The 22,290-nt window shown below is 32.7% G+C and overlaps 1 protein-coding gene and 1 long non-coding RNA gene across 3 annotated transcripts in view; one reads left to right on the top strand and one right to left on the bottom strand.

Moving 5' to 3' along the window:
* LOC141457151 (inhibin beta chain-like) overlaps positions 1–19,094 on the top strand; it is a 171,876-nt gene extending 152,782 nt beyond the window's left edge. For both annotated transcript variants that reach the window (XM_074133720.1, XM_074133719.1), the window contains 3 exons: positions 443–636; positions 10,404–10,699; positions 12,598–19,094. In XM_074133720.1, coding sequence (XP_073989821.1) covers positions 443–636; positions 10,404–10,699; positions 12,598–12,892 — 785 coding nt within the window. In that variant the 3' untranslated portion in view covers positions 12,893–19,094. The remainder of the gene's footprint in view (positions 1–442; positions 637–10,403; positions 10,700–12,597) is intronic.
* LOC141457158 (uncharacterized) overlaps positions 1–22,290 on the bottom strand; it is a 108,991-nt gene that overhangs the window by 71,089 nt on the left and 15,612 nt on the right. The window lies entirely within an intron of this gene.

The raw sequence follows: 22,290 nt of genomic DNA, 5'->3' as shown, positions 1-22,290 counted from the left end.
TCAAATATTGCCGATCTTCGCAAACTTTCGACAGGTTCGCGTATTCAACCAACAAATGGAAGAAATTTCGCTTAACGCTTCTGGGTTAGGTTCAGGTAGTTCTGGATACCGCCGAACAATCAGCAACAGTGCAAAATCGTGAGATCGTGCAATTAAATCACCGACTGCTCCCAGTTGTTGACTGTTCCTACAAAGTCATTCCATGGTCTCCGTATTCAACATATTTCCGCGTATTAATTAGAGAGGTTTAGTAGAAGATACACATTGTAACATAGAAGCTCTTCTAACATATTTGGCAGGAAATGCATGAAGACATGATAAAGAAAACTTAAAAAAAATCTCCATTTGATTAAAAATATATTTTTTCCTAGTGCATATATAAGAAATATTAATATTTAATAAAGTTATTTTCTATTTTATCTATTATATATTTTTATTGCAGGTACCCGATTAAATGGTCAACGGCTGGTTGAGTTCGTACCACCGGGTGAAGGGCCGGAATTAAGGGTAAAATCGGCCGTACTGTGGGTACGACTGGAGCCACGTAGTCATAGCTCCATCCAGAGGAACGTCACGTTATGGGCGTTCCGTCTAACCACACATCATCTGCCCAACGCCACACACCTAAGTGGTAAGGTATGTTTGAATCACACCAATCTTTTACTTACACACTCGTCTTCTCTTTCCATTCATATAACTTTATTTCTTTACTAACTTTGTCTATTTAGTACCATTCACCATTTTTTTCTATGCCATTTTCTTAATTTTTTTTTTTTGTTTTTTCTTTATCTTTCGCACTAATATTAACAATCTTCTTTTAATTCTATAAGTTGCTTTTTTATTTGCTAAAATTTATTCCGTTAGAAATTATAAGGGTGTTCGTACTTCAGTAAAAATTTATTCGATCAAAGCAAATGTAGCTGATTTTACCCGCCATAGCACGCATGTTTACTGTGTCCCTTAGTTGTTTCGGACATTCAACCATTATCAGAGGATAACTGATCAGTTCGGAGTAGAGGATTCAACTCACTCTATGTTTCTGTCTTAAACTATACTTGCTGACTGAGCAAGGGAGGTTACTTAAAGTGTTTGACTGTTTATTAACATTTTAAATAACGAACAACGCTTAACCACTTAACCCGCTAACAAGTTTATTATGGAAACATAGTCGAAGTTGAATCCTCTACACCAAACTGATTAAAGTACCAACTACTGATGAATAAAAGTCGAAATCGAGATACAATAAGAAAAAAGATGTTCAAACTAGATTGTAAAAACCTTTAAGTCAAATTCCTTTACACGACGAATCTATTGCAGCCGTACACAGGAAAGATACATCCAAAGAGGTTAAAACTGACAATCCCAGAGTTTTTTTGTTTTTTAATAGAGTCCTAAGAAAGCACTTCGCTCTTCTGAAATTTAAATACTTTAAAGTGAGTGGTGACTTGAAGGAATAGCCGATATTTCACTACTGCTTTATTCATGTCTAACTGGTTTTAGTGACCGTAAAAATATTATATTAAGGATTCAAATTGGCGAGGAATCGGCCAAATAAAAAACAACAACTCGTCCTATTTGCCAACATTTCAACAAATATATTGCCTTCTTCAGGGCCTGGATATTACAAATGAAACAATACAAACAATTTAGAGAATTTAAACACAGTAATACAGAAAATAATAATAACAATAAATAAATAAAATACAATAAATTCTTTATAATTATTGAAACTTAAGTGGCTATACGGGTAGTAATGATGGACACGAGTATGTACCTAAAAGACAAAGGAAAAAATCTCAAAAGATCTGGGTAAACCCCAGATTTTTTTTTTTTAAGACAAAAGGACTCTTTTTTTAAGACAAAAGGACTCTTTTTTTAAGGCTAAAGGACTCTTTAAAATTTCTGTACACTTAACATAAATTTTTAAAAAGTTTTCTTTTTAAAATAATTTTTTGTTTTTTTTTAATTTTTAAATACTGAGGACAGTGACGGTTAATTGGAATGGACGGATAAAAGGGTGACGGATAACCGAGACTCCACTGTATATACAAATATAACGGGACTTAGAAGGGAATTTTGGTAACGACTATAAAGAGACGGGACAGATACAATGAAATAATTACAATGTTTAGTTTAACAAAAGAGTAAAATAGATGTTACGTTGTTATTAATGTTTTTATATTAAAAGAAATTGTTTAATCGTAATATCCAGGCCCTGAAGATGGCAATATATTTGTCGAAACGTTGGCAAAAAAGACGAGTTGTTGTTTTTTATTTGGACCGATTCCTCGCCAATTTGAAGCCTCAATATCTAACAATTAACTGCAACAGTATTATAGCATAGCCGGTATTTACAATGCCTCTACTGCTGCATAACGTTAATTTCAGTCCACCTCCCAACCAATTTTAAAAGCTTAACAACATTTAAGTTGGTATTTAACTATAAAAGCGCTTTAATTTTTTTAGTAACAAGAAAATGGCAGTAAAAGTTAAACATAATTTCCTAACTTTGTAAACTAAGGGAGCAGAGTAAAGGGGGAAAAAAGGCTAAAGATGATGTCCTGTCAAGGGGGGTGATACCATGGTGAGGGGTTGGAAGAAACTAAGGGAGATCCAGCGTAGGCTCAAAGAGCTGAGAGGAATTACAACTTTTTCTTGTAGGAAAAACGTCATAATATCTTTTATCAGGATATCCGGTTTTAGGGAACTAGCTTCCCTCCCATATCTCAATAGCTAGCAGCACACGCTTTACAAACATAATAGCTCTTGTTTAACTAAATATAAAGAAATCACGCTACATTACAAGCTTATTTCAGTAATATATGAAGAGTTTTACTTATTTTCTGAAATTAGTTTAACATTAACTTTTATTTCGTGATTTTTAGTTATAATACTATGGTGGGTTATCTATCCAATTGTTCTTCCAAACTAATTAATAAAACTTAATAGTTTGAAACAAACTTGCGGCCACGTTAAATGAAAATAATTCTTTTTTGAAGTAACTATATTAGATTAAAGGGACGGCTCTAAGCCATCTTAGGATGTCGTCGACCTCATTCCAAATCTAATCAAAGGAAACTTTGACTTTGCTATGTGCAATGGTTTTACTCATCTATATTTTGTTCGTATTATCTTCTTAGTTTTGATTACGCAAAAAGGTCTTACTTTGCAAATTAACGATTGCCCTGAGTCTAGTTATTGAGATCATTTTCTACCCCCTCTTTACAAACTGTAAAAACATAACTACACATTTTTGAAAAGTAGTAAAAAATCACCATCGCTGAGGAGCATTGTCAAGTAATCAAAGTAATATTTCTGGAATGATTTAAACGCCTTATAGAACATGAGTATGTTTCTGCTAATGTTAATTTGTTGGTAAAATAACCGAAATTATGTAATTATATTTAAAGTAATGTTTAACGAAATGAAATAATTATTGTAAAATAAATTAAAAAGAATATTAAGAGGATTATTAGTATTTCGTGTCCAACACCAGCCGATTGTATCAGAGTGAACCGAATCTATTACAATGAAAACGCTATTCCACCTAATTTCACAATCCTTCGACCAAAATGTTGAATGAGTTAAGAGATCCAAGTTCCCCTCTCTAATCCTCCCTAGATCTCCCAACAACAGATTATCCACCTTTTTCAAACAATTGGATATCTTTCTTGATACCACTCAAGGGCAAAGCAAAAAACGGATTCGTTGAATTTTTTTTAATCTTCTGGACTAAATTTTTACTGTGTAAATAAATAGACTAGTTTCTGGTTGGTTATAATTTATCTCCTTAACAAAAACTTACAGTTTAAAAAGTTAAGTATAAGGGTTGATTAAACGCCAAAAGGTACACAAATCAGCAGTACCCAACATTTCATTAATACTTCATTGATATAATTTAAGTAATTTTACTGCATTAACTTTTCCTTCACATTTTTTAGAATTTATTAGATGTCACTGACCCTTATGCTGGCCAGTTCATTCATAATATTATTTTGTTACAATTATGATAAAATGTATATTATATCTTCGTAATTAAATAGGTACTTTATTTTAACTCTATTCCAAATTATTCTTCTGATTTATCTTTAATATGCCCTTTGTTCTGAGTAGTCACATATACATGCATGTTAAAGTAGAAAAAGACTAAGTTAGAGTCGGCTACTGTTTAAATTTGAATCACGGAGGATTTAAAACAATATTTCAGTCTTGAATTCGTCTTACCGAAATATTCGTGAGTACAAATAACATACAGTTAATAACAAGTAGATTATTCAACAATATTTACTCATTTCTCAATTGTAATTTAATTTAGTCCCCCGAATTTTACTTATGGTAAAATACTGGAATAATTAGCTGTCCTAAAAATATGCATATCTTTATTTTATATTACATATATACAACAATGTGGGAAGAACACCTAGATTGAGAATGTAATTGAAGAAAACCATATTAAAGTAAATAAAGAGTAAATATTTTGTAGACGAAAATGGCCAGCATAAGGGTCAGTGACATCTAATAAATTCTAAAAAATGTGAAGGAAAAGTTAATGCAGTAAAATTACTTAAATTATATCAATGAAGTATTAATGAAATGTTGGGTACTGCTGATTTGTGTACCTTTTGGCGTTTAATCAACCCTTATACTTAACTTTTTAAACTGTAAGTTTTTGTTAAGGAGATTTTTGTACCTTTTGGATAGATTTTCATTTTTGTCTATTTTGCTAAGTTACATATCTGCTTTACTGTTTTTTTAAAATTTGGAATAAGCAATTCTATCATTATAACCTGATAAGGTGTTAAGTAGGAACCGTAACTACCACTGGAGAGATCTTTTTAAAGAATGATTATAGTTGCGGTCCCCAAACCATCCTCAATAACAATTTTTTTGAGAAAGCCTTTTTATATAAAATAGGAAGGTATTTGTACGTAAAAAGCAAATTTAAACTGCGATTTCAGACCTTCCTTTTAAGAGAAGTAAGAAAAATAAACGGGCGATTACAGTACTTCTCCATAAAAGGCAAAGAGGCAAAGATTTTTAATCGAACGACAATTCATTAATGTAAATAGGTTCACCCATTGATAATTTTAACGATTGCAGTACTTCCTCTTAGTAGGTGTAAGAGCATGATGGCACTTCACAGCCATATAGAGGAGCTTTAATCACTTCTTCGTGCTAAATTTTATCAAAATCGGACAAAGCGTTATAGAAATATTGGTAATAATAGTTTTAGAAACGGCCTTACTTGGGTGGGGCAAACTCCCCTCCATATGAGGCATAGCGACGAGACTTTTAAAGTGCAAATCTATACAAAATTTCGATTCGAATGACACTTCATTCATGAAAATCAGTTCACTTGTCGATAATTTGAAACGATTGCTATACTTCCCCTTAACTAGTGTAAGAGCAGATTGCCGCTTTAATGTTACGTAGGGGAGCCCTAACTCTATCATCCTACCAAATTTTATCAAAATCGGGCTAAGATTTACAGAGTAATTAGTAATAATAATTTTGAAGGGGGCCTTACATAAAGGAGGCTAACTCCTCTCCCATTCGGTGTACAGCGTCGAGACCCCCAAAAGGCACATCTACATAAAATTCCGAATCGAATGTCACCTCATTCATGAAAATCGGTTCTCGCGTTTAGGCGCTACGTAGTTTACAAAAAAGGTAACAACAACAACAACAACAACAACAACAACAACAACAACAAGAAGAAGAAGAACAACAACAATTTCTGAAAATGCCGTTTTTGCTCATTTTCGGCAACTTTTTTCTCAAAATCTATTAGGTCTGGGGGGTTGCAAAAAAATTACAGTTATAAAGGAGGGTTTGCCCTATATTTTAAAGAAAATTTGGGAATTTTATCTTTTATAGAAAAAGAGAAAAAAATTGTCAAAGTTGGGTGTTTTTCAACGTTACGCTTTTTCGTGCAGTTTTTGACGATCAACCCTTATACAACTGTCCTACCGGACAGTTTTAATCCTTGTTGCTTATTTCAATTAAATGAAAAAGCAGTAGTTGGGTTACGCAACTTTAAAATGTACATCTTCATATTTTAATGTAGAGGCATTTTTACTAAAGTTAAGTTGTTAAAAATGTGTCGGCAACAGTTGTAATAATTTAACTGTTTAACTCTGAGTCTTTAACTTCAGATTTTTTAAATTGTATTAATTATTAGAGAGAGTTTTATTAATTATTCTCGAATAAAATTTGGTCAAAATTCTTTCGTATTAATTACATAATGGAATTTTTTGTAAGTATAATTTTTTTTAAAAAATTGTAGCCAGCCAGATAAGTTAGATTTAGCAGCTCCTCTAGTGCAAGAATCCTTAGTCAAAATTGTGTGCAGCAACAAATAGAGAAAATGATATGAATTTGAGAAATATAGCCCCGAGTATAACAAGAGAAATAGGAAGTTTTCTCTTTATTTTTCCCGCTATATTGGCAATAAGCCAAGTGGGGATACATATTTTTTTCCCCTTCCCATCTAAAACAGCGCGATACATTCATAGCACAGCGAACAGAGGCTATTTCGCCTCACTCATATAATAACTTTAACCAAAACTAAAAGAAATAAATATATGTTTTAAACTGCAGTCTGCAATGCATACAGTGTTTTATTTACTATAATTTAACAATATTGAAATTGTTCCATCTTTTAACTTGCTCAAAACCCGTCTGGAGCCCCTAGCTTTTTAAGTGGAAAATTAAAAGTGAATATAGTTAAAGGGAAATATTTAGGGTATTCTTTTTCAAATCTCTTGTTCCCTTAACCTTTGTTTTAATAATTGTTGTAGTCGCCTATTTTTTCAGGCAGGGCTTAACGTTCTTTAACCGATTAGGAGAGGGGATGGAAGTTCATACTTTACTATAAACCAATTTTTTCTAACAAATAAAAAGTAGTCATAAGCAGGATTCGTACTAGAGGTCTCCCACTTACAAAGCCACGCTTCATAACCACTATAAATCCAATATCCGCCCCATATTTATTATAACTGTAAATTGCAAATACTTTTTCTCTTATATACAAGAATGTTAGGACTGTTTAAATGGCGAAGATTGGGATGCGTTATACTCGTATTAGTACGTAAGAGACTGGCAATGCATTATGGAAGTGGTTTAATTACTGTTCATTATTTTTGGGGACTGATATATAGTTTCTATAGGATGAAAAAATAATTGCCATTTCAGTCGAGTAAAATTTATTATGCCAAGCTTTCGACCTAAGGACTAGGTCATCTTCAGGGCCAATTGACAAAGTAATATTTTACATCATTAAAGGGTTGGTGTGTCTTCTGTCTTCGTCTGTTTATGGACTAAAGATTGCCTAGTCACTAGGTCGAAAGCACGGCATAATTTTTTTTGTCTTCTTCTTCTTTTTAATGATTTAAGGCTCGTCAACATCTGAGGTTATTGGCGCCCAAAGCTTTATTCAGTGCACTACCGGCCTCCGGACAGTGTTCTCTCGTTACAGACAACACTTTTGGACAGCGAGCTGTAAGAAGCTCCTAGGAAGAGAAAATCTAAGGTACCAGCAGTTGGATTCTAACCCGGGACCTCCGCGTTGGAATCCAATACGCTAACCGCATAGCTAATCCTTTCCCTGCTCGGCATAATAAAAAAATACAAAATATCACTGTTATTTTTTTCATCCTATTGAAAGAATTTCATTTTAATGGGGGAAAAAAAAAAAAGAGCTTGTTATTTTATTTTCGTTGACAAACTCGGCAGACGCTATTATTAAAACTGTCCGGTAGGACAGTTGTATAAGGGTTGATCATCAAAAACTGTAGGAAAAAGCGTAACGTTGAAAAACACCCAACTTTGATATACCATTGCTCTGATGTATTGAGTTTATTTTGTTAAAAAAAATATATATATATATTTGTATTGTATGATTTTAGGTTAATAAACATCTTTATCTATCCATCTAATTTTTTTTTTTAATCTCAGAGGTAATCGTATCAAAAATGCTGTGATTTTTCGTTTTTGAACCATGGTGAATAACGTACGAGTTTCAGATCGATAGACACAGAACAGATCAATTGCTAACACCTTTTTTTTCGGGGCCAAGGAGATTTTAAAATGTTCGATTGATTTTCCGATCAATCGAACGCAAAATCGAATAAGCTCTGTTTGCAAATTTGCACCTTTGTTTAAAATAATTTGTTTAAACTCGAAACAGACAAGAATTTTATTAAAAAAAAAAAAAATTGCTATTTTGTGTGTCAACCATTTCATATTTATTTCTCATTATATTAATTCATTTAATTTTGTTAATACAGAAATATATTATTATATGATAATTATATCAGTTTAGAATAAATGTTGGCCCAAAGTATTTCTAAGCGTGCCACATTAATGGGCCAGTGTAATGACCCTAACAGCCCTTGAACCTTTGCGTGGGTCACAAGAATAAACTGATAAAAACTTCTTCCTTTTTTTCCCCTATTTTACTTTTTGCACAATCAGCAGTTTCCTGTACGCACCCAAAAATAAAGGTCGTCCGTACGTTTAAATTGCTTTCGCTTTTTTTTTTTTTTTTTGCAAACATAATAAACTGCAAGATAAAAATGCAATCGTCCATTAACTTAAAAGATTATTTTGTGAAAAATATGTAAACAAACGAGGGAAGAGAAATAGTAATAAATAGGCAGAAAGATAAGCGAGCGATTTGGATTTAGTTGGAGCAAGATTTAGTTAATTTAAAGCGAACACTGAAGACTTTTCTAGCCAATCACACGATTATATTTTTTCGAAATTGGCTCTTTCGGTTTTCTCTACAAAACAAAAGAAAAACAATTTTCCAGGCGGGCTTTAACCACTGGTATAAATTTATCTGTATTTCACACATATGTTTGCACACATAAATAATTACAATATCTAAGGGCTTGGCCAATAAGTTCGTTCGATTTTTATGTTGGTACAGATTCATTCCGATTTTCCTTTTTTATTCTCGGCGCAAGCGCAGAACTCGATTGTTCATTTGAAAGATTATGTTAAGCTTAACCTTTCTATGGATTTCGGTTTAATAAACATTACTATTGCGCTTGCTGCGTAGCTGTAAAGATGGAAGAAAATAAAGTGCATTTTCGTCATATTCTGCTCTATTATTTTAAAAAGGGCAAACGAGCTGCAGAGGCTCATAAAAAGATATGTTGTGTATAGGGTTATGATGCCTTAACAGAACGCGTGTACCAAAAGTGGTTAGCCAAATTCCGTTCTGGAGATTTTGACATCAATGATGCGCCCCGCTCCGAGATTAATTCAGATGATGTCAAGAGCGTAATCGATAAAGATCCATGCGAATCGGTGAGAGAGATAGCAATAGCACTTAACATATCCTGTACTAGCTCCAAAAATCATTTGCGCCGCCTGGGATACGTTTCTCGGCTCAATGTTTGGGTACAGCAAGAATTAACCGAGGCCAACTTAGCCACTCGCTTATCCATTTGCGATTCGCCGCGGAAACGTCAAGAAAACGACCCATTTTTAAAGCGGATAGTAACGGGAGATGAAAAATGGATCGTCCACGATAATGTAGTGCGTAAAAGATCATGGAAACACTGCAGTGAGCCGCCGCAAACAAGCTCGAAGGAGGGATTGTATCCGAAGAAGATTATGCTCTCTTGATGGTGGGATTATAAATGTATCATCTATTACTAGCTGTTACCGTCAGGCAAAACAATTGATTCAAACCGCATACTGCTTGCAGTTAACCAAATTGGACCATGCAATCCGCAGAAAATGCCCAGAATTGGCAAATCTCAAAGGTGTCGTCTCCCACCACGACAACGCCAGACCGCATACGTCATTGACCACTCGGAATAAACTGATGGGATGTTTTGCCTCATCCTCCGTATTCACCGAACCTGGCCACCTTCTGATTATCATTTATTCTGATAGTTGCAGAACTCCATGAACGGAAAAACTTTCAATAACGAGAAGACCGTCAAAAAACATTTGGATTGGTTTTTCGACGATAAGCCACAGACGTTCTACGAACGTGGTATAATGAAGTTGGTGGAAAGATGGCAAGAAGTTATCAATAAGAATGATCAATATATAATTGATTAAAATTTATTCTGTGTATCAAAAAAATAGTTATTTATTCCACCCTCAAAAACCGAACGAACTTATTTGCCAACCCATTATTTTAATTATTTTCGAGGTCAATTATTGTGCCTTAGGGCAGATCTAGGAAATGGTGGGGTAGTCTTCTCCCTTAAAGTACCAAATTAACATACTTCACTCTTGGTAACAATTAAACTTGCTTCCAAAATTTTTACCACGAAGAAAGAAACTTGCGAATCGCCCGCTAAATTTTGTTTTTTTTAAATCAAATCTCGTACTATCTATTCATCCATATTAAAATTATAAATTCTATATTTATGCTTCAGGAGTTCAGCACTTACACAGAGGTGATCAGCTCGTTACGCGTCTCATCGACGGGATGGGCTAAGCTAGATATCAGGTCGACGGTGGTCGACTGGTATTCACGTAGGAGCAGTAGCCGTTTGCGTGTACTAATAGATTGTTCAGGCTGCTCCAGGTATTTGGCACCAGCCTTGTTCCAGTCAGGTGCAGCGAACCGGCCGTTCCTAGTAGTTAGAACAGAGCCGGCCTTAGCCAGAAGAGTTAGAAGAAGAGCGCTGGATTGTACAGGCGCGACAAGAGGCCAGTGTTGTAAACAAAGGTAATTAACCAAAAAAGTATTCTTGCTAAAAAAAAAAGTTTAATTACACAGAGTGATCTATTTAAAACGCTCCAATCGCTAATAACTTTTTAGGAAAGCGGAATTTCGAAAAAACTCATGATGTAAATTATATGTTTTTTTTTCTAGTTTTCAAATTTTCCACCTCCAATGCTGTATCTTTATTTTTGGCGAAGTTACGGTCAAAAACCCGATTAGGGTTTCATAAGGACCACTGGTTTTGACAATGGTTACAAAAACTACATAAACAACTGTGAAAAATGTCGTTAATCCCGTTTCGATATCCCTAATATTAGTTGAGATATTTGAGATCAAAGTAACAATTTTCTCTATTCGTGATCGGTTTTCGATATTAATTTTCCACCAGAAATACACGTTTTGGGAGGTCCTCTGACTGCAAAAATTGTTATTTAATAAAGTGTAGTTATACGCGGCATTCGAACTGGGGACCTCCTACTTACAAAAGCCACGCTTTTGATCACTAGACCAACATCCGCCACTCCCTGGCACCGTAATCATAGGACAAGAAGTCTTGCATACGGGATACATTATCATGATGTTATGGTTGCTTTCATTTGATGATAAAACAAATTTATTCTGACTCACCCATAACCATTACATTACAATACATTTTTTAAAATCTTCAATTCTTATTATTTTTGTTCTTTGAGTCTCAAATAACATTTTTCGCAGTCAGAGGACCTCCCAAAACGTGTATTTCTGGTGGAAAATTAATATCGAAAACCGTTCACGAATAGATAAAATTGTAACTTTGATCTTAAATATCTCGACCAATATTAGTGATATCGAAACGGGGTTAACGTCATTTATCACAGTTTTTTATGTAGTTTTCATAATCATTGTCAAAACCAGTGGTCCTTATGAAACCCCAATCGGGTTTTTGACAGTAAATCCGCAAAACATGAAGATACAGCATCGGAGGTGGAAAATTTGAAAACAAAACCAAAAAAACATATAGTTTACTTCGTGGGTTTTTCGAAATTCCGCTTTCCTAAAAAGTTATTAGCGATTGGTGCGTTTTAAATGGATCATCCTGTATAATATGGGCGTTAAATTTTAAAATATCTCAATTAAAAAAGGTTCGAAAGTAAATCTTGATTTTTAAAACCAGAGTAGCCAACTTTTGCAGGTTAAGATCGTTTGGAGACGTAAGTAAAATACTTAGTTTTGCACTTTTAGACTAAAAACCCACTTTTTACCTTTGCGATAAACGCATTTTTCCCGTCCTACGATGTCCACGCCAACTGCTGCGAAGAGTTAAAAACTGTTCATTAGATTAGATTCTAGCAGGGGGCCTTGCCTTAAAGGCCTACACCACCGCGACCCATACGGATCTATTGTGGCTTCCACCACTCTAGAACTCGCCCTTCAGACCCAGTCTGTTTAATCAGACTCTTAATTCTGGAGACCAGCACCTGGGTTAAGCTCTCAGACCTTGGTTTTTACCTCCCCGAGAAGTAACATTCTTAGCCTGACAAGCCTCTAATTATATCGTAATCCGGCGATCTGGATTCCCAACTATCCTACAGCCAGTTCCAAATCTAAAGCAAGATCCGTTCTTCAAGTCCATTTCTAAAATGGTAGCTTAGGACAATTGACTGGACGCGCACTAAGTTAACAATGGTACTACGTAAATATTTGCAGTTTAATTGGACAGTAAGCAGATTAATTGTGATGACATTCTCGAATTTTAGCCAGTAAATACGGTTATCCCTGTAAATTCGTTTGCTTTGATTTATAGTATTTTGCCTCCTTATTTATGGGATGTTCATTGTACGTGGTGAATTGTTTGCTTTCTATCTAGAAGTCTTAAATTTTCATAATATCTCAATATATTTTATTTTTTATGTGATTGACAGGTTTTATGTTAGTTTCAAAAAACTAGGATGGGATGACTGGGTGATAGCACCATCTGGTTACTATGCCAACTATTGCCGTGGGGATTGTTCTGGTCACCGGACGCCAGACACCTTCCTCAACCATTATACACATGTTATAGAGGAAGTACGAAAGATGGACCGTTTGGCTGGACTCCAGCCATGTTGTGCTCCAATCAAGTTTTCTTCTACTTCGCTCATTTATTATGGACCGGACATGACCATTATCAAGAGGGACCTGCCAAAAATGGTCGTAGAAGAATGCGGATGCCCTTAAATTTTGTGTTCTATTTCACTTTCTTTGTGTTTTAGTTTTGTCTTTCTAGTAGGGGAAAATATATATGTATTTAAGAAAATGAAGAGAGAAGATATAAGAAGGAGTAATGGAAGTGAAGAAACTTAAACAAAATTATATATATATAATATAAAGACTTTTTTAAATTGTGTACAAAGCACCAAATAATAACAGCGTGTCTGTCCTATTTGTAAATACCATCAGTTAGTGAGGAGTTACAGTGCGACTGAGATAAGCGAGCAGCGACGTACTGCAATGGGAATTAAATAAAATATAGTAATAATAAAGTGATATAACGTGGATAAACTAAATGTTCAGACCCATGTGAAGTGCAGTGTGAAACTATTAAATAAAGAATTATGATTAATTATAAAATCCCTTATAAATCCTCCGAAATAATCCCTTTTTAGCCCATTTTCCCGACAGAAAGAAGAAATTCTTCCTTACTTCCTTACCAATTTCCTTCCTTATGAAATATCTATAGTTTTAATTAAAATACATATAATACATAAATATATATATTTCTTTTAGTAGTTTACACAGAACTATTTGTAGTATTAAAGAAAAAGAAATGCATTCCTTTTATCGAAGAAAAAAAAACCATTATATTAAATATTATACATAATGTTTATAATTAATTCTGTTGGTTTTAATTTTCTTTGTTTAATAAATCAAAATTGTGCTTTGACACTTTAAAAAATTACAAGAAAAATATTAATAAATAAAAATGGACTTTTAATCCTATAAAAATTATAAATAAATTATAAATATAATTAATAAATTTGTAAATATATTAGAGGATCGTTGCAGTTATAGTCATATTCTCAAAAAAATAAAAATTAAAAAAAAAAATTAAAAAAATATTTGCCAAAAAAAAAGAATAAAAAAAGATAATTATAAAAAAATCGTCAGATCTTTTTTAAATTGTATTTTTTTGTATTTTTATTATTATTATTTTTTGTAACGAATTTGTTTTATATGATTTGTTTATATACGTATATATTATATATATTTCTTTAGAGTTTATTTATTTGTTAATAAAGAGAAACTGCTATGTGGAATTATGCCATTCAACAGTATTTAAATATCTTTTTGTTATAACTAAATAACTAAAATATTTTTGTGCCAGCTCAGTAAAAGTTGCGCTTCGATTAAATAGAAATTAACAACAATGCATGCGCCTGAGAAGTTCTTTAAAATCTAAGTAAAGGCCTACGTACATGTGATTATTACACCAAATTTGCAAAAAATAAATAAATGCGAGAAAAAACTCTCGCGATTAAATATTTTCTTAAAATTATATATATATTATTTTTTAAATTGAAAAGTATTTTTGGGTATTTCAACGTGTTGATGAAAACGCTTCCTTCTAAAAATCCCACTGAAATATCAAATAATCCCTGAGAAAAAGTATCAAATCATAGAGATAGATGAAGCGCTATGGCAACTGATTAGAAAATTAGATAAAACTACTCCATTGACGTATTTCCAATGGGGTGTAGTATTTCCAACTAAGATGTTTAACCATTACGAACTCTTTGTTTATTGTATCCCTGACCGCTTACGGATTTTTATTCATCTTCAGAGGTACATAATCAGTTTTGGTGGTTGAGACTTGCTAAGTCAGTAAGTATAGCGTTGAGTCTGAAGCATAAAATGAGGTCTAAATTCTCGGCCCCATCGTGCTGGCTACATAGTTTTATATTTTTTAAATAAAATCAGGGATATTATCCAAATATTTATTTATACAAATTTGTAACTTTGATCAATACAAAAAATTCCTGATAAATATTATATAGGTGATAAAATGGTTTCTTAAAGATACTCAACCCTCCTTAAACCAGACGTACCCAAAACATAAAGATTCTGGAGTAAAAAATCTTTTTAATAAACGTTATAGCAGTTACGTATACTAATAAGTATGCAATGTTTAAACAAAAATTATGGTAGCCATTTCTAGAAAATTCAAAAAAATCTAAAATTTATTCAGTTAAGTTCCACTTCCGGTATCTTTATTTGTTCTTTATTTAATTACAGCGTTTTTTCGTAGTAACTAAACAAAATTACCCGCAATAAAACAACCCGCAATTTTCTGTTGTTTTTTTTGTTTTTTTTTAAATTTATTTATTCCGATAGTTAACAGACGGAAACAGGCGCGTACTCGAATATACATACATGCGTACAGCCATTTTTTGTTCAGGACACATCAAAAATTGTATTTCCGGAAAAAAAATCTTTTTTTTTTTTTTTTAAATAAATATTTGGTTCTAAACTCAATATGAAATAAGTAAAACATAATTTAAAAGAACAAAATTCTGTAAAATTTGAATGGTTGCGTATAATTTCTGAATAGCAGTTTCTACAAAGTGAGACGAAGTGTTTATTAGGTTGTATTGTAGTTATCAGGGTTTTAACATAATACATTCCATTTTACGGGTTTTTCTTTATGTCAAATGACCGCCCAATATATATTCTTTTTTTAACGATTTTATTGTCATCAATATAATATTTATTTCATTATTATTATTATTTTTTCTTAAATTTTTATAATAGAAAACTATGAATAAATGAATTAATTGACTAATAATAATAATAACAATAGAAAAAGAAATGACATACGATGACTTTGATAGTTTTAATATTATATAAATGTTTTCAGCATAAATGTCCGAAGCGTTGTAAATATTTAAAACGAATGCGATTCATTTATAGCTTAACAATTTTTTGAAATAATTGTAATTTGATCGGCGCGAATTTCCAAAAAAAAAAAGAAGGTCCGCTCTTAATGTATTTCCTTCTATAATCTCCAACAGTATTTTTACTTTCCAAAATACTCCACAAAATGGCAGGAAATTAGCTACCCCTTCCAACATATTCTTAAAAACATTTTTTTAAGAAGCAGAGAAAAGAAAAAAAAAATCTTAGAGAAAAATCTAATTCCCATCGATGAATTTCCATTAATTTCACCATAAAATGGAAAATTTAAGAAACAACTAATTTAATATGTTAATAGGATTAATGATTTTGGGACGATTTACAATGCACAGAAGTATAGGACATGTCCTGTTGAGCCGATAAAGACTCTATAGTCGCTTTTAATCGCTAAGAAATCCTTGGAAACACTTGTTGAGCATAGTAATATTTTGATTGGAGGATAGAGTAATTTCAAAAAAAAGAAAAAAAATGAAAGAGTTTCTATTTTAGAGAAAATTAAAATAAATGGCTGACTTTGAATTTGCGATATTTTGCCGACAAGTGAAATAACGGAAGTAAATCGCCCTTCCCCTAATACTTCCCAAATCCCAGCGGGGGGGGGGGAATAATCTTGAAACTTTTACCAATATTGTAAAGTGAATAAATAAATTAAGAAAATAAAATTTCCCTTTGTGTTGTGATACAAAAAATAAATATAATATATATTATGCACATTTAAGAATAGTTAGCTTTTTACAGGTTGAGTTCTGTAATTGAAAATAAAATAATTATAATTAATAAAATTAATTAATTAATTAAAATAATAATATTAAATTTAGAATTATAACTGTGATCGTTTCTCTTGTGAATTGGAGCGAGATGAATAGGCGTGAAGTAATTCTTGTTATCAAATCATTAAGGAAATAAATATATAAATAAAAATTATGAGCAAAATAATAATAATGAATAATAATTTAGGTAAAAAAAAGAAAAAAGAAAAATTTAATGAAAAAGGAAAATTTATAAGAAGAAAGTAATTGTGATGAAAATAAATGAAACACTGCCTACTTCGACAGATAATATATATTTGGAGGGAGTTGTATATATTTCTTCAAGAGGTCCAAGTAGTCGAAGCTCGCGATGAACACACGCAGCACGCATATTTAAAAATGAAATTTAAAAAAAAAGAAAAGAGATTAATAAATTTTAAATTCAAATTAACAAAGTTTATGGTTTGCCCAAATAAAGTAATAATTAAAATAATAACACTTTGTAAATGGGTTTCCAAAATACAAGTTTGTACACTCCAGCCTTTTCTAAATACTCTGATAATATTTTTTTTTTTTTTTAAACAAAATTTCTTAATCTTTAAAGTGGTCTGATGAACTGGTGTAAACCAATACAGTAAATAGGAATTATTGCGGTGGTTAAATTCATTCTGGTTAAAAACAGAAGAGCACTCAGAGAAATGAATGCCGTGTTCATTTATTTTGGCCAAATAATATAATATGGTGAATTACTTTTCGATTTTGCGTAAATTAAAAAGCAAAGTTGGAACAAACATGAATGGTTAGTTGGGTGAAGGGGAACTCAATGATCTATGCACTGGACTCAAGCAGAAAGCCTGGAGTTTGAGACTCAGTTTAATGTACCAGTTTTCAAATTTCCTCTTCCGGCAAAAAAGAACACTTGCTACACCTCACTTGAAGGGCAGTGTTGTTTGGATAAAGAGTAAACACTGACCAGTGGTTGGCCATGAAGTTAAAAAAGGCGACCATTAATGAACTTCGAGTTGATGAGCATTAATTTTTTAAAAAAAAAAAAAATGAGAGCAAAAAGAGAACTTCAATAATCATCTTAATTTTATAAGTAAAATGTGGAAAAGCTATGCATGAGATTTGGATGCACTTTCTCAAGATGGTGTACCAAAGTTTAGTGATTCTGGGCGAAAAAAAATCCAGTCAGAGATTTCAGAACTCCATTTAAGCTGTGAAGGTTCATTCTGTTAGTAATCAAATGGAAGCAGCGAAAAAAAAAAAATAATAATAATAATAGAAAAGGGAAGGGATTAGCTATGAGGTTTTAGCATACTGGACTCCCACGCGGAGGTCCCGGGTTCGAATCCAGCTGCTGACCCTTAGATTTTCTCTTCCTAGGAGCTTCTTACAGCTCACTGTCCGGTGATGGACAGTGTTGTCTGTAACGAGAGAACACTGTCCGGAGGCCGGCAGTGCACTGAAAAAAGCACCGGGCGCTAATAACCTCAGCTGTTGATGCGCAAAAAAAAAAAAAAAAATAATAATAACAGAAAAAAGTAGCGGATATTGAACTAGGTCCTCGAGATTATAGTGAATATAGTCTACATAATTTCCATTCCCCGATATTGCTAGTATTGTGCTTAGCAGATAACCTTTGTTGGCTTAAATAAAATAGTGAAAAGAACAATGAGATCTAAGTGTTTTAATTGAACGAATCGGAGTAAAGGATGTATAAAAAATGTCCTGGTTTTAGCTGACTTTTAGAATAATGGGTTTGGCAAATTTTGTGGCCCTTGTGGAGATGCTGTATTTTACGAAATTATAGAAAATCCGAAATATTATTCCAAGTAACGAGGCTGAAATATTCATCCCTACTTAGCAGATATCTGATCGGTATTTGAGGTAAAATACAAATCAGCGGCACTGCGTACCTCTTGAATGTTAAAGAGTAGCCTTCCGTTTTGTATCGGGCACTTATTTAGGTTTCGTAAAATATTCGAGGAAGCTTTAAAGATGAGTTTTAAATTTCAAATTTAAAAAAAAAAAACAAAAAAGAAGAAAAGGCTGAGTTACCCTTATTTTTGAAATTGTGGTTTATTACTATTTATTTATATTAATAGGATCAAGAATAAAGGATTAAACTTGAACAGTCTCGAAATGAATAGTTTGAAGAATTAAACTAAATAAAAATTTAAAAAAAAAAAAAAATGTAAAAATAAAAATAAGCAAAGACTGATATGTTTGTTATGTTGAAGCGTGTTGTGGGCTATAATGTATAAATCTTTTAAAGAAAACGAAAAAATTATATTTAATAAAATTGAAAAAAATTAGGTATGGTGGAAAAAAAATAATAATTGAAATAAATAAAAAAAATATTTAGCTCTTATTTCAATTAATTTAATAAAAATGAAATTAATGAAAGAAATTAATTTTAAAGGGCCTTTTAATGGGCTTGTAAAACATTGAAAACTTTTGACTATAAAAAAATATTTTTAATGAAAACTAAATTTCTGAATTTTAAAAATGAATTAAAGGAGATACAATTATTAATAGAAAAGAAAAAGCAATTGTAAATTAAAAAGAAAAATTAAATAGGTGCTAAACAAGCAATACATCACCATTATCTATTTAAATTTAAACTTATTGATTTTTGTTTTTTTTAAAAAATGTATTACCATGCACTTGTAAAAACAAAATAAAAAATTTAAAAAAAATAAATAAATAAAAATAAAGCCTTTTTGCTTCATCTGCCCTCTGTTATGATTTTAGAATAGTTAAGGAACAATGCCCTGTTATCAGTAAAAAAATAATAATAATAATTGCAAGAGTGAAATTTGTATAACAGTACAGTTGGAATAAAAATCATTGATTCATTTTATTGTTTTTATTATGTTTTCTTTTTTATCACCCTTTATGTTATTAATATTGCAGAAGATACGAGGGTCGTATGAAAAGTCCGTGCAAAGTAAGAGAGATAGCACTACTGGCGCGTATCGAGGTTATGTTTAGTTAGTAGCATCTCTTGGAAGAACACACACCAAGTTTCAGCCAGATCGGTCTATTTCTTTGTGTTTGGCATTCGTTTGAATCGAGGAAGTCGAGTGATTTTCAAAAAATGGACGAAAAAGAATTTCGTGTGTTGATAACAACACTACTTTATGAAAGGCAAAACGCCTCAGGAGACTAAAGAGAAGCTTGATAAACATTATGGTGACTCTGCAACTTCGATTAGAACAGTTTATAAGTGGTTTCAAAATTTTCGGAGTGGCCATATGGGCGCAAGTGACGCTGAACGTTCTGGACGCCCTGTTGAGGTTACTACTCCAGAAATCATTGATAAAATCCATGATATGGTGATGGATGACAGAAGAGTGAAGGTGCGTGAGATTGCTAGTGGCTGTGGGCATCTCGAATGAACGGGTACATAATATTTTGCATCAACATTTGGACATGACAAAGCTATCCGCAAGATGGGTGCCGCGATTGCTCACGCTTGACCAAAAACGAAATCGTGTGAAGTGTTGCAAGGACGGTTTGCAGCTGTTCCAGAAGAATCCGCAGGACTTTAAGCGTGGTTTCGTCACTGTGGATGAAACATGGATACATCACTACACTCCTGAAACCAAAGAACAATCTAAACAATGGGTTACCAAGGGGGAATCTGCGCCAAAAAAAAAGGCGAAGACCGTTCCTTCGGCCGGAAAGATTATGGCGACTGTCTTTTAGGATTCGCAAGGAATAATCCTCATCGACTATCTGGAAAAGGGTCAAACTATTACAGGTGCATATTATTCATCGTTATTGGACCGTTTGAAAACCGAGCTGCAAGAAAAACGCCCACGATTGGCCCACAAAAAAGTCCTTTTCCATCACGAGAACGCACCAACTCACACCTCAGCAGTTGTGGTCGCAAAATTAATGGAAATAGGGTTCCTACTCGTTTCACATCCCCCCTATTCTCCAGACTTGGCTCCCTCGGACTACTATTTGTTCCCCAATATGAAGAAATAGCTGGCGGGAAAAAGATTTTATTCAAACGAGGAGGTGATTGCAGAAACGAATGGCTATTTTTCAGACTTGGACAAATCCTATTATTTGGAAGGGATCAACAAACTAGAGCAGCGTTGGACGAAGTGTATAAGCCTAAAAGGAGACTATGTTGAAAAATAAAAAAGGTTTACCCCAAAAAATTAAGTAGTTTTTATTTTTGCACGGACTTTTCAAACGACCCTCGTAAATAACATTGACAGGAATAATGGTGTAGAGAAAGAAATTCGTTGGCTGATTTTTAATTTAAATAAAGAGTTTTGTTCAAGAAGAAAGTGCTTGTTGGTTCATTTGTCCTTTGTATCCTTCTTTTGCTTTATAAAGATTTCTTGTTAATATAATAAATTGAAGCGATTGGCTCAGTACATTGCGCTGGATTCCCACGCGGATAGCCCGGGTTCGAATCCAGCTGCTTGCCCTTAAAAATTAGGGCCCTAATCCCTTGTTAAGAGAAATTAAAAAAAGAAATAAGAAAAAGGAAAAAGGCCAGAGCAATAAAGGGTATGAATTTAGAGAAATAACCCCATTGCGAAAATTTCACACGACATTGGGCGCGTTCCACTAAGCGCTCACAACTATCAAAATGTACCTTTAGCCGTTCCACTTGAAGACCTCAGTCGTTGTGGTCGTGGCGAAAACGTCACTAATGACGTCATTATTTTCACTCTCGCAAAGCTAACAACGCCCAACACCTTAACAGCTGGGTCGAAGTGGGCGTTCAGAAATTTGGCACAATTTTTAAAAGCAAAGATGGCGACCGAAAAAATTATATGAGGTAAATGAAAGTATTATTTCATGTAAATAATAGAATGTATTTCTTGAAAGTCTAAAAAAAATTATAAAATGAAAAATTACTTATCCCTTTACATACTAAATCACTGAATAACCACCAATTACACTTTGATAGTTGAATAATACGTGGCTTAAGTTTTCGCTTTTCACCATTGCGATTTTGTAAAATTGCATTCCATTCTTCATCGGAACTAGATGAAGAACTTTCTAAAGCATTATTACTTTGCATTAATAAATATCCTACTGTTGCCACAAAATACATTTTAATTTTATAAATAATAACCTAAATTTTATAAATACTTCACGAAAATGTAATATAAAAATTGAATTATATATATACTTTTAATATAAGTCAACTTTACCAATAATTAATAAAGTTTATTATAACTGCTTATAAACGGGGTTGAAATTAAAAAACAACCTCTTCAAGCTTCTGACTTATTTTTGAGGTCGCCATTTGTAATGTATACATGAACGGTTAGAACGCCCCATATACCATTCTACTTGGCTTTTCGACAGTAACACTTGCAAGCATGTGGAACGGGCAAAAACGCGGTCTTGAGCGTGATCGTTGTGAGCGCTTAGTGGAACGCACCCTATGAAGTAAAGAAAAAATATATATTTGATGGTTATAAGAAGGGAAGGTAATAAAAATAAGGGAGTTGCAAGTTTAGACAGGAAGTGGTAGGAACTACATGGTGAGTATCTGTGATAAAGTGCACAACCAACTTACATTTACTTAAAATATCCTAGTATTACGAATTTGTTTTAGATATCTTTTAAAAATTCATTTTACGAGTCTGTGGTCAGATAAATTTGTACCCGAATATATCGATTTAGAGCTCTTTTTTCTATTATCTTGGTGCAGTTTATCTATTTTTATGTAATAATGATTTTATTTTATGACTCTGACGATTGCTTAGAGGAAAGCACTATGATTATGTCAAATTCTGGATGTTTTTTTTTAAACCGGAAATACATGATTTTGCCTAGAATTAACAGAAATTAGCAACTGTATACTTTAGAAAAGGAACTGTACGTGAAAATTCTAGGTAAAAAACAGAAACATCTAGAACAATAAAATCGTCA

This window comes from Rhodnius prolixus, unplaced genomic scaffold (assembly GCF_049639745.1).
Source record: "Rhodnius prolixus isolate KJV_2025 unplaced genomic scaffold, Rpr scaffold_10, whole genome shotgun sequence".
Lineage (NCBI taxonomy): Eukaryota > Metazoa > Arthropoda > Insecta > Hemiptera > Reduviidae > Rhodnius > Rhodnius prolixus.
The sequence above is the reverse complement of the archived record's forward strand: the minus strand, read 5'-3'. Positions and strand labels throughout refer to the sequence as shown.